Below are 19,390 nucleotides of genomic sequence, written 5' to 3'. Positions count from 1 at the left end.
TTAGCACATGTAATCGGTGAGTAACAGGGATGTCTGTAAACAGATTAGATATTAAAAAAACTATTTTAAAAGTATTTTGGTTACGAACGTATATAAATTGTGGATTGATTAAAATATAAGACTTGAGCACTACTTTCAGTCAGGTTTCCAAAGTTAAAAAAAGTTTGAAACATGAATATTGAGATTTAAATGGATCACTGTATTTGACCTGAAAAGCGTTTGAATTAACCCTTGTGCAGTTGAAATTTAATACCCTTTTGTTATGTTAGTGATGAAAATATCTACTGAATTAAACTGCATAAAGTGCCTTTTTTGTTGCATAAATCTGTTTATCAGCCCTGATCAAAACTACTAAATTGTTTAGAAAATTACAGGATTTAACTCTTTAATTGCCAAGTTCATAAAAGCAGTCACTGGTTTGTTTAAAGAAAAACGAAATTAAAAAAAAAAAAAAAAAATTGTTGTTTTCAATGTAAAGTAATTGGACTAGATTTTTAAACCTTTTATCACAGTCTTTGGACATGTGATGCATTTTTACAACAAATTAATTTAGTAGATGTTTAGGGAAGTGAATTTACCCAGAGTGTATTTTTTAAGTTAAAACTTTTTCAAAATAATTCTCAAAATGTGTCAAAATAAGATTGGTCACCAAACTCATTCCGCTGGCTGACAGAAAACATTTTGGCCAAATGAAGACTCAAAAATCACCCCAGTGAATGAAAACATCCCCAACAGCACATAAAGGGTTGAAATGTGTTATTTCTCAATTTTTTGAGCTCACGCATCTATAAAGGTCAACGTTCAATCACGTGACACATTTTGGTTAAAAAAAAAAAAAAAAATCACCAATATTTCTTGTTTTCATAAAACAATAGTCTCACTGCTTTGTATGCCTACCTTTAGTTTTTCGCATACATTGGCATTGACAGAAACAACATCTATCTTTTATCAGCTGAGTGAAAACAAATATTCGCGAAAATTGACTACGACGAGTTTATCATCAAGCAAAGGCAGCACCAATAATAACAACAACAACAACAATAATAATAAATGTTTATTTATTAATCGGGCCCCATGAATAAATACTAATTCTAAAAGTTTACGAGGCTTTAAAAACAGTCTTCTGCTTTAAATTCAGTAGTGGTTTCTCGTTTCCAATCCAACAATGCTGTGAGCTCCGTCACGTAGAGCCGCTCCCTACAAACAAAGCCAACAAATGAGCGAACAGCGCCTCCTTCTGGACACCAAACAACACGACACAGACAAGTCAAAATCAAATAGTTTATTTAAGATTGTGCAAGTCAGTACATGTCGACAGTGTATTAGATGTCCTATGACGCTAAGGCAAAAATAATTTAAACAAGGTCTTACAATTATCTCTTAACTTGCAAATGGCACACATCCAGACACTATACTTCACAATGCAAAAGTATGACTGTCTATAGGAGAATCATTTAAGCAACAAGCATTCACTAAAATTCCACACACAACCATGTCATTGTCCTCCATGTTAGATTCTGCAAAAGAACTTGTAACTGATTACGCAAGGAGCAAAATGGCACAGCGTACTAACACTTGGTCCTAAAGGTTAACACAGGAAGCCTGAAAATATGCTTGTTTTATTATTATTCAATGGCAAACTGTTAGCTAGACAAAAAAACAGTGGCATTTGACCATCCACGTGGAATAGAGCACTTTAATACGCTGTACTGCACATAAAAGTTAGCTTAAATTATTTGTATGTTATTAAAAACAGCATGTACAATAAAGTGGCTAAACATTAAGGCGTACAGAAAAATAACAAGGAAGCTAAGCTTTGACTGCTGCCAAAGAATCAGAACTGTTGTATTTGTGAACACTTGAAGAACAGTGAAAAAGCCAGGAAGACAAAAATAAAAATCAAATAAAGAGAAACAGTTTATTCCCACATTAAGAGATTTCCACTAAACACACACTTCTACAGCAATACAATCATGCAGTACTTCCCTCCCCACCCTCCCTAAACCCACGTTTAAAAGGTCTGCTTGCAGCACAGTATGGATAGGAATAAAAGTAAAAGGAGACCAGTTATTATCATCATCAAGACATTTACACTCAAGCAGAGGGTGAAGTTGCCGGGCGCACTATATTGTGCTACTCAAACTCAACGATCTTTATATCTTCAACAGCAGTCATGAAAACACCTGAAGGAGAAACAAATATGGATGATTTAACAGCTTATGTTGCTACCTAAAATCTATAGTATACTAAAATGTTCAAATACTGAAGTTTTTGCACAATCAGTAATACTACTGACAAACATTCATTTATTAAACCATTAAATTAGACTGTAAACGTACAGATGGAGAGTGTAATATACATCTCAAAAATCATAGTTTAACATGCTGCTAAAATAGCAATGGCTTCAATTTGTAATCTGTATTTAATATTAATTTATAAATTTAGCCTGTTAGTTGATGCATACTTTATACATCAACCGGGTATAGAGTTCAGCGGGAGTTTATTCTTCCCGGTTGTGAATCAAATTATATATGAAAAAAAAAAAAAAGTTTAACTTTATAGTAGACCTTCATGATTACGTCGATAAACATTTGTGAACAAAGAAATATTTTTATTATCATGAAAATTGCCTTTATTTGTGAGGGTTTGCATCCTGAAGGCAGGCACTTTTTTCCAGGGGTTTCAGTACAGCGTAACCGCTACTACGTCAGAGTGGGCGTGGCCTATCTGTGAATTTGCATAGGTCACGAATCATGCGCAGATTGTGAAAACAGCCGTTTGATTCAGATACCTGTACGTAATCGCAGGGGTTTCGTGTCCATTGCCTTTTATATGCAGTACAAAATAGCTCTCCTGATCGCAATTGTTTCATGTGAAGTCAGTGTATGTTATATTAAACAAATTAACTTAAGATACCTCTCAGATTACATCAATACTAATTACTCAATTATAATTTAAGATACCCGTCCCGATTCCAGGGCTTTTGTGTAAAATACTTTATATATCATATACAGTAACATCAGATACCTGTCCTGATCCCAGGGGTTTCATGTATGACCACTTTTATATTATATACATTAACATCAGATACCTGTCCTGATCTCAGTTGTTTTGTGTATGATGACTTCAAATAAAAATATAAAATAAATAAGAGTTATGTTAATTAACTAAGAGAGTAAGAAAAATTAACCACAGTTTATTACAGAAAATGTGGTATTTATTTGTTTAAACATGACTGAATACCATATTTTAAACTACAAAACACGGTTAATCTTACCACAACCATTATTATTTGGTTTAAAATGCAAGTACAAAAGCCCAGAGACAGTAAAACGGAGAAAAACGAGGTCAGCTGCATTTTCTAATGAATAAATTCTTTAAAATATAACATTATAAAAACTACACCGATCGAGCCACGACCATTTTACGTCATGGTAATGAAACCCCTGGAATTTAGTGCATGCCGCATCCTGAAATTAGAGATAGGAAGTTGAAGGCCTCATGTGACAGGAAGTAAATCTAATTTTTTTTTTCCTTTCTTGAATTCTTTTATTTGGTTGTTTGTTTTCTTGTCATTGAGAAATGAAACCTGGATAACATGTAAAAGATTACTCATAAAAAGAAAAATGGCAACCATGAACTTCGACAACTATAGTGGCCGGTGGGCTTAAATTAGAACACCAAAGCAGTTAATAAAGAAACATAACCTATTAGACTTGAAGTAAACCTTAAATTTATTGAAGATTAAAATAACATTAAATAGTACATATTGATCACTAGTATTAGTGTATAAACTAGAGCAGGGCTAATAAACTATATATTATATCGAATCGCGATAAAATTTGCCAATAAATGATAAACTCTGCACTTTTACTCTAAATTGATCTAAGAGCTGATCTCACTGCAGAAATGTGCAACAATGGGAATCCAAATGTGTTGATATTAAAAATGCACCAAATATTTATGTCACCGACAATTTATCAGGCAAATATGTTATGCCATTTAATAGACCCTCTAATTTAAGGCGTCAGTCATTCTTGTGGACCTCTTTTAAATCCGGAAACATTAACAACTTGTAGCAAAATATATATTCATTCATTAATTCATTTTCTTGTCAGCTTAGTCGCTTTATTAATCCGGGGTTGCCACAGCCAAATAAACTGCCAACTTATCCAGCAAGTTTTTACGCAGCGGATGCCCTTCCAGCCGCAACCCATCTCTGGGAAACATCTACACACACTCATAGACTATGGACAATTTAACCTACCCAATTCACCTGTACCACATGTCTTTGGACTGTGGGGGAAACCAGGGCACCCGGAGGAAACCCACGCGAAGGCAGGGAGAACATGCAAACTCCACACAGAAACGGCAACTGAGCTGAGGTTCGAACCAGCGACCTTCTTGCTGTGAGGCGACAGCACTACCTACTGCGCCACTGCCTCGCCGAAATATATATTATTGTTCAATATGGATAGTTATTATCGAGACTGCATTTTCACCATATCGCACAGCCCTAGTATAAACACCTGAACATAAACTTATACCAGATTACACCTGATAAATCCCATTCTCATTTTGATTCATTTCAAATCCTTCCCTCAGGATCTCTGTATAGAGTCCCTTTGGCAAGGACTATTTGATTTAAATTAATTTCTTCCATATGCGATTAATCTGCTAAATTTTAATGGGAAGAGGTAGTGTCTTTTTTCAAAATCATTAATATTGTTTAATGTTTGTCTTAAGTGTGTGGTGTGATATACGTGTTGTAAATATATTACGCTCTAAACGGGACAGTTTACAGTAACAGTAGTGTAAAATCAAGTTTACATTAGGTTTTAAAATTAAGTTCAACATTTTTTTAAAATTTGTAATCTGTATTTGATTACAAATTATTGATACAGATAAGTAACTAAAAGAAACAAAAACATTCTTAAATTAAGTAGAATTTACTGAACAGTTTATAACTAAAACAGTGAGATAAATATTAAAAAGCACTAATTGGTTTGAATTTTGAAAAATCAAAAAGAAAATGCAAATTAAACAATAATCACAGCTTATTTTTTATATTTAAAGATGTCATTACTATTAAAATTAACAATTAAAATGAATTCTGCTGCATTACTCTACTTTTAGACAAACTCACCCTTTCTCCTTCCTCAGTTGGAGTTTCTTTGCCGGACATTTTTGTCTTTGTGGTTTGTAGCGGAGTTGCTCTTCCTGAAAATCAGTCTTATGTCACTTTCCTCATTTATGTGCATATGTACAAGAGTCAACTCTCATAACTTTAACAGCATTGAAGATCCTTACAGAGAAATATCTAAATACTTTTAAAACAAAAAGAGATCACTTACAGGGGAGCAGATCCTGAGTCATCATCTACAGAGAGCAGAAAAACAGGAAAACACAATTAAATTGCAGAAGTTAGTCTGAAAACTAGTATAAAACCTCAGAACATTGCAAACCTTACATTTAAAAAGCAGAGCAAGACTGAAAACCTAAGTGATGTTCTTCATTTAGTGACTTCTATAGTCAAGTATACACTCCTTAACTAAACAGCATTATCAACCTTATATACATTTCATGCAGAATAATGCATTTCCACCGGCCATGCAGTCTGGTGCTGGATTGTAGGAATATATGTTTGGAGGTTTTCGGTCCATTATTTGTCTGTAGCACAAGCTGACCTAAAGATGGAGTAGCTTCTGCATTATTCCTCTGAAGACTTAAACCCCATTAGAAAACTCCTGAAATCTCCCACAAACCTAATACTCAGCCAAACTTCAGCCTGAAACAAATGCGAAAGTGTGGAACTGAGAACAGCTGTATTAGAAATTAAAATAATTGTGACATTTTGAATGTGTGTGACACACTGCAGCCTGTTAATCACATCTAAAACGAATAATTGACTATGGATTTTCCTAGAAAAAGTAAAACACTTAAGATTAAATTGTACATTAAGTGTCATTTAACCAAATTAATATTCTACCGTGATTCCTTTATAAAAATCCAACATATGTTAGTTTAGAACGTTTCATAAAAATGGATCAAACTTAAAAAAAAAAAAAAAAAAAGTGATAAATAGAAGAAGAATAAAAAGCATGCTTTAATCATAGTAAAATTAACACTTTTTTTAAGCTGCACTATCATTTGTAAAACCAGTTTTACATCAAATACCATGGTTAAACTATTAACTATTATAACTATTATAAATGTGGTTAATTTAAACTTAAAGTTGGTTTATAACAATAATCTAAAATTTTAGAATTAGCATGATGCAGAGTATGCTTTGTAATATTATTACATTCTTTAAATATTCATAATAACTTCAAGATAATATTCAGATAATGAAAATATACAAGTATAATCATTTTAGAAATTGATTTTGGTGGTGGTCTTAAGTCAATGTAAAAATAAGTGTAAAAATTAAATTGAATAATTGACCACTAGAGGGTGTGTATTCACAACAAACAAAGATTTGATGATGCTGAGGCCCCGTTTACACTAATACTTTTAGTATTAAAACGTACACGTTTTGCTACAGTTACGCCTTCTGTCCACACTACCCCGTCTTGCGTTTTGAAAATGCTGGAGGTCATTTTTGTTTTAAACCACTGCTGCTACTCGTCAGCGTAGATGAGGGAAAACAGAGACATCTAAAAATGGAGCTGTGCCTACAGTCATTTGTCTATCTGATTGGGGCTTTTTCTCAATATTAAGTCCAAAGTTCAGTCTTGCATCCTTTCCTTGCAAGTTCAGACTTCGCAAGTTTGAAATGGAAAACAAACTCTCGAGGACACGTCAGACAAATCTTCAGAGTGTGTTTTGAATGGTATAGAGTGGACAGATCTTTTCAGAAAAGCTAAAAATGAAACTCCAGTGTGGACGTGGATCGTTTTCGTTCTAAAACGCTGATTTAAAACTAAAACGCATTAGTGTAAACAAGGCCTAAGAGTGTGAAATCATGAAATTTTCCATAAAACCAAACTACAAATAGGGGATGCAGGACATGGCCACACAGGAAACGGTTCATGTGACTAGTTAAAAATTGTGCATTTCCTTGGATTAGAATGTATACAAGTTAGCAAAATATATAAAACTGTTCTAGAGTTCACTGGATGTTTTAGTGAAGAAAAAAAAAAAAAAAGCTTTTAATTTATATGCACAAAAAAATAGGTGCACACTTATTGTGAAACAAATAAACGTTTTTGACAAAGTAAAAACTATTCATTTCAATTTGATGGGGATTTTGAGTCACTACATCTGACTATTAAAAGACTGAACTACTGGTAAGGTTGTGCTTCAGACACTTTGACAATCAGAAAGGAACCTTAAATAAAACAAGTTAACAACCAAACATATTTGTAGTTTTTACACAGCTGAAATGTAAACAGACATTTGCCCAGGTTGTCATGCAGAGAGCATGTCCAAACACTCAGAACCACAAAAACCAAAGTAAAGTTGGCATTATACATCAGTTATAGCTGCCTTTTTCAAAATATTAACATGCAATGAGACGATGCGGAGATCATGCAAGGCAATATAACACCACCCATCTGAAATATCAACTTGGGTATTATGCATAACACCTCAACCTTTAAAACCCATTCTGAACTGCAGTATGTCAGACTCAGCCGAACACTTTCACTGGCTACAGAAACAGCAAAGAGGAGTCTTGTCTTCAAGCTAATCTTCACAGTTTTAACACAAAGCGCCAGTGAAAGAGTTGCACATTTTCAAGCCTATCAGTGAGAGCACTCAAACTCCCAAAAACCACCCTCTGCAGGAAGGCTGCACAATTAAATCGAAGGCGATAGTCATGCACACTTTGTCAGTAAATCCGGTTCTGTGATCAGTAGCAAACCTCCAGCACTGTTTTCAAAATTGCCAACCATTTTAATCAGACAAAAAATAAATATATTAACTGTTTTGTGACAATGCCAGCTCAAGCACATAGCCAGGGGGAGTTCGGGTGGTTTGTACGGCTCATACCACAGTCAAAGTTAAAGAATTTGTCCGTTATTTTTGTGCGACCTTGCCCAATTTACCTGCTATGCATTCAGGAATTGAGATAATAGCTTTTAGATCATCCAAATAAGCAGAGGTAAATGTAAAAATAAATTAATAACAATAAATGATAAATTATTTTTGTGGCCCAGGAAAACATGCATTCGACCTTAGACATGATAAATATAAGACTAATGTAATTTTAAATAGAGAGAAATTATTATTATTTTTTACTCTAAGCTCACATTAATTTCAGTCGAGTGTCTGAAAAGAATCCTGTGAGATGTGGCTTCTTTCACAGAATAATCTGTTAAAAAAAATGTCAGTGTTCCAAGCAGAGATAACGGCATAGCATTATTATTATTATTATTATTTTAAAGTTAAAGAAAGCTATTAAAAGACATTGTGGACCCTTTACCCATTGAAAGAGACTAAATATCAATCAGAGAACTCTTTCCTGACAAGATGTGTATGAAAAACACCACTTTTGCGATTTCATTACAATATATTGTGCAGCCCTACGTCGCAGCAAATCCACTTCAGTCTGACATGCAGTTTTTGAACACTTACCACAACGGAAAAGCAGCAGCGAACAGAGAAATAAACAATAAAAATCATAAAAATAGAGCACAGCCACAAACTACAGGCAAATAAAAGAAACATACCAACTCAAACTGAAATAGGATCTTGCACCATTACGAGGTCATCAACAAAAACAAAAATTAAAGAATTACATTCACTGGTCATTGTACGATGACGAAAAGTGTAAGTGAGAAATCATTGTGGCGCGAACAGTTAAGAGTTACGCACCGTCATTGATCTCATCAGGCTTTCTTCTCTTCTCGTAGACGAAGATGATGGTGATGAGGATGATGACCTCAGCCACGATCCCGAGGAAAGGCCAGAGAGCGGCCAGCTGACTCCGCACACGCAGCTGGATGTCGTCTGTACCAGTGCCAACCTCACTGGTGCCTTGACACTGGTAGAAGCCCATGTCCTCGTTGATGTCCAGGTCTTTGACATACAGTGTGGTCTTGTTGGGGGTGCTCTTGATCTCATACTTATCATCAGTGCCATTAAAGATGGGGGTCTGTGTGATCAAGGGGGTGCAATTAAAGACTGGAGAAAACTGTAATCATAATTATACTGTAAATATTTTCAGAAATTCAGTAATTTAAAGAACACCACAACTTGACTAATAGAACAACTTGCATTATTTTCAGTGTTTCCCCAACCATTGTATGATTATCTCACAATTCAGTAAAATATAGGTTAATATGAATAGCCTATTATCATTATTATAGTAGTTATTTCTCAAACATATAATAACAAAACTAATAAAAGTAATCCTTTGTGTAGGTCTACTGTTGCTTAAAATGCTATATTTTGTATAGATTGGAATGGTGGATAAGATAATGTAAATGATTTGCGTGCTTTTGGTTTCACTTTCACTGCAGAGTACGCTTATCATATTTACAACTATATTACCCGTTATTCACAGCCTAAGCAGGTTCTGTTCGCTAAAGTAGACATCATACAGGGAGCGCACAGCTCACATGTGATTGTGGCTGCGAACGTCATTACATAAAGACAGAATTACCATTTTGAGTAAAATATGACTTACAGTATGTGACTAAACACCATTTGGAGGGGTGCACATTGCTCCCCCTTTGACAAATACAGTGGCTTCATATCCATTAAAAAAATTTAATTGAATAGTTTATCTGGTCTTAACATGACAGAAATGTGCTCTTATATCATTATATTTTATGCCACTTGAAAAAGACTTTTAAAATGGAAAATCTGATAAGGACAATACAGAATGAAAACAACTCAGTTGTACTTATATATAAATTGGTGAAAAAATGCTAATGAATTATATTTCCATAATAGCATATAAAACTAGTACTGACTAGAATGCTTCAAAATATAATGCATTGCTCTAATCTTAACCCAATAAACTGTCCAAACCAAAATAACGGTCTTTAAAAACCTATGTAGCAAATTTCAAGTAAACAGTTCATAAAATTCTTTTTAAAATCGTTTTCTGACCCATATCAGTTGAATCTGCTCGACAATTCCTGTCATTCAACAGACCCAAAAGCAACATTAAATCAACACCTTGTTCATAAACCCAAATGACGTTTTACACACCTATGCAACATGAACCAACCTTCAAACCACAAGGTCAGGTATCGCTCTCACATTACAATTCACAAAGCATTTATTTACCCGTTCTCCTGCATCAGGAAGCTTGAACCAGCTCCAGTCAGTAGGGGATGGGTATCCTTGACTTCCACAGCTCAGCACAGCCTTGTCTTTCTCATTAGCGTTCTCTGAGCTTTTGGAAGCTTTTATGTGCGGCAAAGCTAACAGGAAGAACATAACAATGGATGAGAAGCACAATACACCCTTGTTTGCAACATTTTTCCAATTATAGATTGCACTCCTGGTTTGGGAAACTAGCATTAAAAAAAAAGTGGCAATTAAAAAGGATATACAGTTGAAGTCAGAATTATCAGCCCACTTTGATTTAGATTTTTTAAAATATTTCCCAAATGATGATTAACAGAGCAAGGAAATGTTCACAGCATGTCTGATAATATTTGTTCTTGTGGAGAAAGTCTTACCAGTTTTATTTTGGATGAAATTAAAGCAGTTTTTAATTTTTTATAAACCTTTTTATAAAAGGTCAAAATTATTAGCCTGTTTAAGCTATAATTTTTCGATAGTCTACAGAACAAACCATTGTTATACAATAGCTTGCCTAATTACCTTAACCTACCTACTTAACCTAATTATCCTACTTAAACCTTTAAAATGTCACTTTAAGCTGTATAGAAGTGTCTTGAAAAATATCTTGTAAAATATCATTTACCATTATCATAGAAAAGATAGAATGAATCAGTTACTAGAAATGAGTTAACCATGTTTAGAAGTGTTGGAAAAAAAAATCTTCCATTAAACTGAAATTCTGAAAAAATAAATAAATAAACGGGGGCTAACAATTTTGACTTCAACTGTATATGGTCAAAGCTTTTAGTTACTACAGCAGTTCCTCAAGATTAAATTCTCTTTGCATTTCCTACAGTGCAACAATATTAAATAAACATCTGTAATATTGATCTGGAGTCTCCCCTCAATAATTGGGGCTAATTTGTTAATACTAAAGCTTCTTTTTAATGTCAGATGGATGATCTGTAAGGTGAAGCCCTCTCACTGTACACATTTTTAAAAGCATTAAAGTTCAATTGAAGCTTTTCTCAAAATTCACATAAAGTAAAAAGATGGATGCATTAAAACAAAAAGATTACATAACAGATAAAGCATCCCCTAAACGCTCTTACCTTTAACTTCAATTGTGGCATTGGCCTGAGGTTCTGTTAGGAAGACACAGGTATATATTCCGGAATGATGATAATCAGCTTTTTCAATGCTGCCATAGAAAGAAAACACTGTAAGATGCAAAAATCTAAAACAACCAACACTATCAAGAATTGTGCCAATGGGGAGTCCTGCTACAATATAATTAAGGCCTTCATATAATAAAAAACAAAACAAAAAACATTTGATATACAGTGATGGCATGCAGTTTTTAAACACTCCAACACTAAAACTAAAATGGACAGGGCTGCAAATATGTCACGCTGCTCTTGTGTACCCCAAACAAAGTGTTGGTGAGATAAAACATTTTGTAAATATCAGACAGCCTTCTCCAGCCTGTGACATATCAGATAAGAAGCACAACAAATTGACAGTTTTATTTGCCACAAAGACAGCAAATAGCGCTGTTAGCACTCATAGAATTGTTCAAAACTTTAAAGATGTAGGGTGACTCAATCAGAATCTATAATAACTCTGTCAACAATCGTACAGGTGCATATCTGCACCAGCTCGGCTACTGCAAACACCTCCAGTGTATTCACGTTGCTAAATTGGTGTTTCTGGTTTGGCTGTTCATTTTGACCTCTGTAGATAATCAAAAAAAAATGTAGTAATTATAATAAATAGAATAAAACTGAATTACAAAAAGATAAGTTCCAAAACATGCCCACTGATTCCATAAATCGCCAATGCTCAAAAGTGCTCAGGAGCCAAAAAGAACTCCCAGGTAGTTTACTTTCGTGTGCTGTTTTGAACTGCAGCAACTAACTTGGTTTTGGCTAGATTGTGTTCGAAATGACATCATTTAACTTTTGTTGTATGATTTCATTTGAATTATATTAGGGGCTTTAAAGATCGAAGGACAGTAGAGCAAATATGAACTATGACAAACAGCTTTGGCAGTACATCACACAGGCATCCCCATAGATATTTTTCCGACCCAGCAGCTCTAATGGGAATTAAGGTCAGTTAATGTGGAGTGCCCAAGGCTCTTAAATAACACTACTGCTGCTGCTGATGAAAGTCACGCTCAAACAGAAAAATCCGCACTATACCAAATGAGCATGGATAGATAATTAAACACTAAATCAGGGAAAGAGATCATCAGAATAATATTGCACTTCAGTCTAAGTTTACAAAGAGGTGAAGAACATACAAGTGTTCAGCATAGGAGTCTGTATTTGTCGAATACGATTCTTCGATTTTCTTTCCATTCTTGACCCAATAGTGGCCTTTGATTGGAGAAGAAGGGTTGGTCAGGTTGCAGCTCAGAGTTGCCGAGGTCGCATTGTTCACCTCGGGACTAGTCATGATGGTTGCACCTGGTGAGGAATTAATACAGTAGAAAAGTTAAACAGTCGTTCACATCAGCTTTCGTAGCATTATGACAGCTCACAGTTGCACATCCTTTGAAAGGAGCAACTTCTGAATTTGCTGCAGCACTATAATAGTAAAATTTTCGCAAACAAAATATAGTTACAAAAGGATCAGAACATTTCTGCCCAGATGTTCACCACAATGTGCACCAAAATGCACATTGCACTCTACAAAGGGAGAGGTGCTGGTGTATTTGAGCTGTGAGCTAGAAGGAAACATTGAGTGAGATGACAAAAAAACAGAAGGGAAGAAGAAACCAGCAACAAACTTAGCAAATGTGTGTTTTCTAATATTATTTCTAAGTGATTCGTCTCTTTACGTGTTTGTTATATTATGATGCTACTGCCCTAATTTAATTGCCCTTGGTGGGATTATTAACGTTGTTAAACTAGTTCTTAACAGTTTTTAAACTGGTTTAAAGAACTTATGAGGTTATGAAAAACAGAAGATTCTCAAAGGATGCGTTCAGTGGAATAAAACATAATCAGAAACCTTTTTCAGAAATGCTTGCCACTGAATTTGAAGGCCCCAATATCCTCACAGCAAATTAATTTAGCTCCTTATTCAGAGATACAAAATTGTAATATCCCCAAATAGAAGTATACCATTGTTAGACTTCCTGACACCATAAACGGCTGAGCATGGTTTTGATAAATGTGTGCTACACAATCTAAAAAAAAGAAATAAGCATCAAATGTTTGTGGAAAGCCTGAAGCCACAGCTATTTATTGATCAACCTCAGACCAATGGTAGTTCAAAAAGGCATCAACTACCCAAAGTAAATCTTTGCTTTGGCAAGCTGTATCAAACTTTTATCTATGAAAATTACAGTATGTATTCATGTATGATTTGTGAAATATCACACCACTTTTTTTTTTTTTATCACTAAGTAAATCGGGGCATTTACACCTGGCATCGACGGACCAATGCAATTTCTTTAAGAGGTTCAACTACATTTCACAAGCTCTAGGCAGTGACATGCCCATAAGGCAGCCGATTGATAAGAAATAACCTTGCTAGTGTAGAAGTGTAATCTGGTCTCTGGTCAAAAGGAAAAAAGGAAGGCAGAGGGCAAGACGAAGGACTGAGGATCTGAAACTACAGGACTTCCTTTTCTACACTAATGGAGACGCTGCGTTTCCACAACGTAACTCACGTTCAAACACTATAACGTTCGCTTGTGAGCGAATCCACTTGACTTTTGGCGGGGTCCTGAGGTCGTTGCGGTCGGGGTCGTTTGAGGCACGGCACTCATAAACGCCTGTGTCGTTGAACGTTAGGTTGGTGAGGATGAGCGAGCTGGTGGCGTGGTCAATATAGGTGGCGTTGATGTGAACGCGATCCTCTCTTGCACCATCAAACAGCTGAGTGATGATTTCATCTGGCTCCTCGCCCTCAATAAACCACCACTGAACTTCAGGGATGGGATTCCCTATGACCTCGCAATCCAGCTCTGCATTGTCTTCAATGAGTTTCATCTGAGACAAAGGCGATTTTATGAAGCCCGCTGGACATTCGATTGATGAGAGTGTGATTTACATAAAGGGTGGACAGTTCATTCAGATGATATGATTAATGATTAGCAGAATGGCAGGCAAAAAAAAAAGAAGAGAAATGGCAGAAGAGAAAAAGAGAGAAAAATGTTAGAAATGAAAAACAAAGGACATACATAAGAAACAAATAATTGAGCATCATGATGCAAGACATCATGACATAAAAACCAAACTGAAGAACATTAAAAGCATTTTAAAAAGACAATGAGCTGAAGCATGCATTAAAAAAAAAAAAAAAAAAAAATCAAAGCTTAGCTAATTTAAAAATGAAATGAGAACAAATGAAACCAATCACACACACAAAATGAAGTAATGGTTAAGGCTTAAGGATGGTTTACTTAAAATAAAAACGGAGCCATCATGTCATTCCAACCCTGCAAGTCTGATTTTGTCAGTCTAAAGCACAAAATATATATTTGACTAGATAATCAAGTGACTATCAATCCTATAAATGCAATATTATTGTGATCTTAAACACCCCACCCCCTTCATTGTTTTTAACCAAGATGGCAATGCAGCCCCTAATATATGAGTGTTTGACAGAATGATCATACAGACTTGGTAAGACAGGAGGGTGATTTCAAGTTGAGAAAACATCAAGACTTTCTTTTGATTATGAAAAATGCAAATGAACATGCAAACGAAGCCAAATGAACAAACCCCCACTCTAGAACCACTCTAAAGCAGTTTATGTCATTTGAGCATGTTCTCTGGAGGAAAGGCAGGGCTGTACTGTGCTAATCCCCCATGGAGAAAATCATCGGAATTCTTCTGATCACTTTGGAATAATACACACCCTGAAAGACATGGAAGTACGTGCGCAGCAGCTTGAACAACAAGCCTTCACATCAATGACCAGAACCCTTTGAGATCCCCCACAGACCCGTTGTCGCTTCCTGCAGCGTAGCATGTTTTCACAGTGTTTGGTTAAAAAAAAAAAAAAAAAGTAAGGTACTACTCCCTTTCTTGACCACTGCTGAGGGAGGAATCTCTGCATGTTAGCCAGGATAGATGTCCACAATCAACATCAGTCAGAGCAGTGGCACTGCGCACATGCTTTAGGCCTGAAATAACATGTGCCCTTTTAAAAGAAGAACAGGCATCATCCACCATTTGACCATTATGAAAGGTCACCTCAAACGTTTAAGTGAGTGGCCCAGGAGTCACAAATTCAAAATTACTCCTATAAACAAGCTCTAAATTGAACTGAAGAACATATTTGTATATACAAGTCCTTAGATTTAACATTACCATAAGATATATTGAGTAAATGTTGAGTCTAAACTGTAAATAACAGAACAAAGTACAAAATCCATCAGTCGGTACAAAGTCTGCCACTACTAGATAATTAACATGGCCTGTTCTGTTCTTGTCAATAAGTTCACTTTCTCACAAGCCAACAGAAGCAGCATTGACCCCAAGGTCACTCGTTTCATTAGTTTTCTTGGTTCAAGCCCATGATTAAATGCTGATAAAAGTTGAAAACTATTTCCTAAAGAACATTTAATCTACACGACCATACATTGTGTATGCACACATCCATACACTTGTGGGAACATCTTTTTTTTACCCGAGAGCTTTTAGAATTTGGAAATCTGGATTTGCCACTCGTTTTAAAAAAAAAATAAATAAAAATAAAAAAGCATGGCTCCAGTTTGTGTTAATTGTTCTGTCTCTACAGAATTGGTAAATGTGTGATCAGTGTTATTTGTTTATGTTTATTCAGATGGCAAAGTTAGTTAGTATTGTCAGCAGTACTCTTAAAGACACACCTTAAACAAAATGACTTGGTTACCAAGTTTACAGTAATATCACTTTAATATTATGGTCTGAAAATGCACCACTTCCACACAGCTCTCAGATTTGTAAATGCTGCTCTCTGAATCACTGTCTATCTCCCCCGCATCTGTGTTTGTGTTGCTGTAGTGCATGTAATGAAACTCCCTTTTTCATGCAAACCTTTCCCTCTTTCGCCACTCAACACTTAAAGCTGGATTCAACCCCTTTCCAATTTCCTGACCTTTTTTTTTTTTTCTCCCAAACTACAGCTGTGAAATCACCCTGCTGAGACAGGGGTGGTTTCGTGGCCCTTTTAGTAATTTGTGGTTTTGGCACCATAAAATGTAGAAAAATAAAAATTGAGAATTTCTAAAAAAAATAATAATAATAGTCATTTATAATAAATGTTATAGGGGAAAAGTAGCAATTGCTGTCAGTAAACTAGTGTTTCAGGTAAGTTTGGAAAGTGTATAATTACACATATGCCTACAATTTCATGAGTAATTAAATTTGAAGGGCAAATCAATCCCACCCATCATGCGGGGTACATGCTGACAAATAACATTTTTTTATGTTAAATGACTGCCAGCGGCATCAACAAAAACTGTCACGCTTTAACAAAATAGCTGCATGTTTGCTCTAACCCAATTTATTGAGCTGGGCTGAAGATGAATACTCAGGGGAAACCCCCATTTTAATTCTGATATGGAGATGCTAGCTTTGCATCCAGCTTTGGTGTTCTGCCATAGCGCATGTGCTAACTCTAGAACTGCATGAGTAAACCTGTTCTTGCACAAGCTGTGTTGTTTTGAGAAAGCATCAATGCTTACGTGCTGAAAAGCACCTCCTAGAGTGTTTAAAGCTCTGTTTCTAAAGAGGACCATGAAGCAGATTATGTTGGGATTTGCGACCATGTCATTCATCAGCTGTTGCTTCAGGAGGAGTAAACAAATTATGATGGAGCCAGACTAGAAAACAATCACTCGCATTCATCATTAAGCAATTGATTTTACTGAAAGGGTAGGAATAATATTTTAATAAATTTCACAGTATTAGATTTCCAATTAAACACTAAACTTTCATTACAGTGAGTGTACTACGTTGCATGCTCAAGTTCAGTAGGTTTGCATAGATTATTGCCATTTCCAGTGATGGAACAATATAATAAGCTTAAGCTGAGCCTTTTACGGAACAAGGGAGGCCTGAAAGATGAAAATTGCTGCTTGCTTTGTCAAATGATTGGATGAAACATATTTTGCCTTCCCCAGCTTGTATTATAAATGATTACAGGCTCCTCCTGTTTACAAAACTTGACAGGAGGCCTCCAAAAACTAGTCTGCACCGGTTGTCATCATTGCCTGCTGCTTACCAGGTTTTACACATCATTTACTGGAGTAACTGACCTGCATGAATAGGGACAAATATTAATACTTCATTTGGAAAAGTTTGGATGAGCCATTCCTGAAATAATTAAATATCAACTAAGGGATCTTCTACAGTTTGGAAAATGTGTAACTCAGGTGGTTACAAAACCCAATGCTTGGGGATTAAAGGTTATTTTGGATGAAAGCAGAGCAAATCCACGTGATGGGGTTGAGTGTGGTAAACGTAACCTTAAACATTTTTCAATATAAACATTTAAAATATAATTACTTGTGACAAACAAATAGTTTGCGGAGAGTATGAAAGAGCATCAAGGAGAAAAACAACTACTTTAACTTAAACATCAGCTGTTGATTTATAGTTTGACTAAATGTGCGAGAGCGGTCGCTCGTGCGCGACAGATTCCCGACGATTTTCCAATTTTCAAATCGTTACAAACGTTCACTAACGATGTATATTGCTTTATAGTAAAGTAAAAACAATGTGAATGTAAAATCTGTCGTCCGAGTCGTGTTTCTGTCAACAAACGCCTTGTGTGAAAAACGAGCTCACGAGCTAACACGATCAACAGAAAAAGCAGACGTCCTTACCTGTCATAGCTTCGGCTTGAAACCAGCCGATACAAATGACCAAAACAGCGCCAAAGAGCTTCTTTTCCATGCTGAGGAGTTATTAAAATCTAAAAGGAAAATTTTGGGCCTGTTCGAGATGAAAAAAGAAAATGGAGAAAGCCTTCAGAGGAACCTAGTCGTCCTCTATTTGTTCGGACTCGGAGCTCACTCGAGAACGCGCACGTAAAGAAGGGCGAGTTTATGCGTCACCACGTCCGGTTCTCAACGTCACGGCGTTTTGCACTTGTTTGCTAATTTCCAAAATGATTTCGACTGCTAATGTTTTGAGATATATCCAGCTGCAGGCCCGCAGAACCACACACGTTTGAGGCACACACAATCTAGGACACACAATCTAGGCAAACCATAAATGGTAACTAACTCTTTAGCATTATCGCTACCTATTGAATTTCACAAATATGGTTTCCCATTTCAGTCAATTTTATTATTATATCGTAACGATCATTTTAAAGTCTCTGCAGTTTCTGAACTTAAATTATGTCAATAAAAATAATTGGTTAAAGACACTTATGACTTTATTCATGTGTCCATATACACAAAGAAAACATAATAGACCGTCTAATTGATGGATTAAGTGTAATAAACTAATTCAAGCTCTTAATATTATCATACTTCGTTAAAATCACGTTGTTGTAAAATATAAAAAGCAAACAATAATGTCACTTTAAAATAAATTAGCCTACTATAGTTAACCATTTAAACAATATAGTTAGAAACTGATTATCTTAACTGATTATAATTATAAGTTTATATATAAACTACTATCTTTTACTAAACTGTCACTGTTAAAGCTGTTATATATATATATATATATATATATATATATATATATATATATATATATATATATATATATATATATATATATATATATATATGTGTGTGTGTGTGTGTGTATACACTTATGATTTTTTTTATTAATAGTTAATATTTTATTAATAGTTTTATTAAGAGTATTAAATGTGGGAAATCATTAATTAAAAGGTTATTGGAAAATTAAGCTAATAAACACCGCTTGAGTAAAATATTAATATAGTGTTATACATTTGTTACATATAAAAATATTTTTATGACATATAATGTATTATTGCCTATCTTAACTTGCTATTATTTCCTTCATCATAAATTAATCCATTATATAAATTAAACCTGTCCAAATGAGATCATTCAGCAAAGCCAGCAAACGAGTATCTGCCATATTATTGTCAGATAATAATGACTGATCAGCTATAATGACTGATTAAAAACTGTTCACTCTATTATATTGAATGGCGA

General features: G+C 35.0%; 1 protein-coding gene across 6 annotated transcripts; it reads right to left on the bottom strand.

Annotated features, from left to right (window-relative positions):
• Positions 1-1,267: 1,267 nt before the first annotated feature.
• On the bottom strand, positions 1,268-18,304 carry bsg (basigin). 6 transcript variants are annotated; one of them, NM_198142.2, is made up of 9 exons: positions 18,074-18,304; positions 13,925-14,275; positions 12,548-12,713; positions 11,355-11,443; positions 10,240-10,376; positions 8,818-9,097; positions 5,355-5,379; positions 5,147-5,220; positions 1,268-2,183 (listed from the first exon to the last, which is right to left on the bottom strand). In NM_198142.2, the coding sequence occupies exons 1-8, from the start codon at positions 18,141-18,143 to the stop codon at positions 5,160-5,162; spliced, it is 1,179 nt and encodes a 392-aa protein (NP_937785.2). In that variant the 5' UTR covers positions 18,144-18,304; the 3' UTR covers positions 1,268-2,183; positions 5,147-5,159. The 6 variants fall into 6 exon arrangements, with proteins under 6 accessions (NP_937785.2, XP_087158537.1, NP_001299811.1 ...); XM_087302411.1 differs by having other exon boundaries at positions 5,355-5,367; positions 18,074-18,254; NM_001312882.1 differs by lacking the exon at positions 13,925-14,275.
• Between the last annotated feature and the right edge of the window lie 1,086 nt (positions 18,305-19,390).

The sequence above is a fragment of the Danio rerio genome, chromosome 22, assembly GCF_052040795.2.
Source record: "Danio rerio strain M-AB ecotype USA chromosome 22, GRCz13ab, whole genome shotgun sequence".
Taxonomy (NCBI): Eukaryota; Metazoa; Chordata; class Actinopteri; order Cypriniformes; family Danionidae; genus Danio; species Danio rerio.
This window is presented reverse-complemented; position numbering and strand designations above follow the sequence as displayed.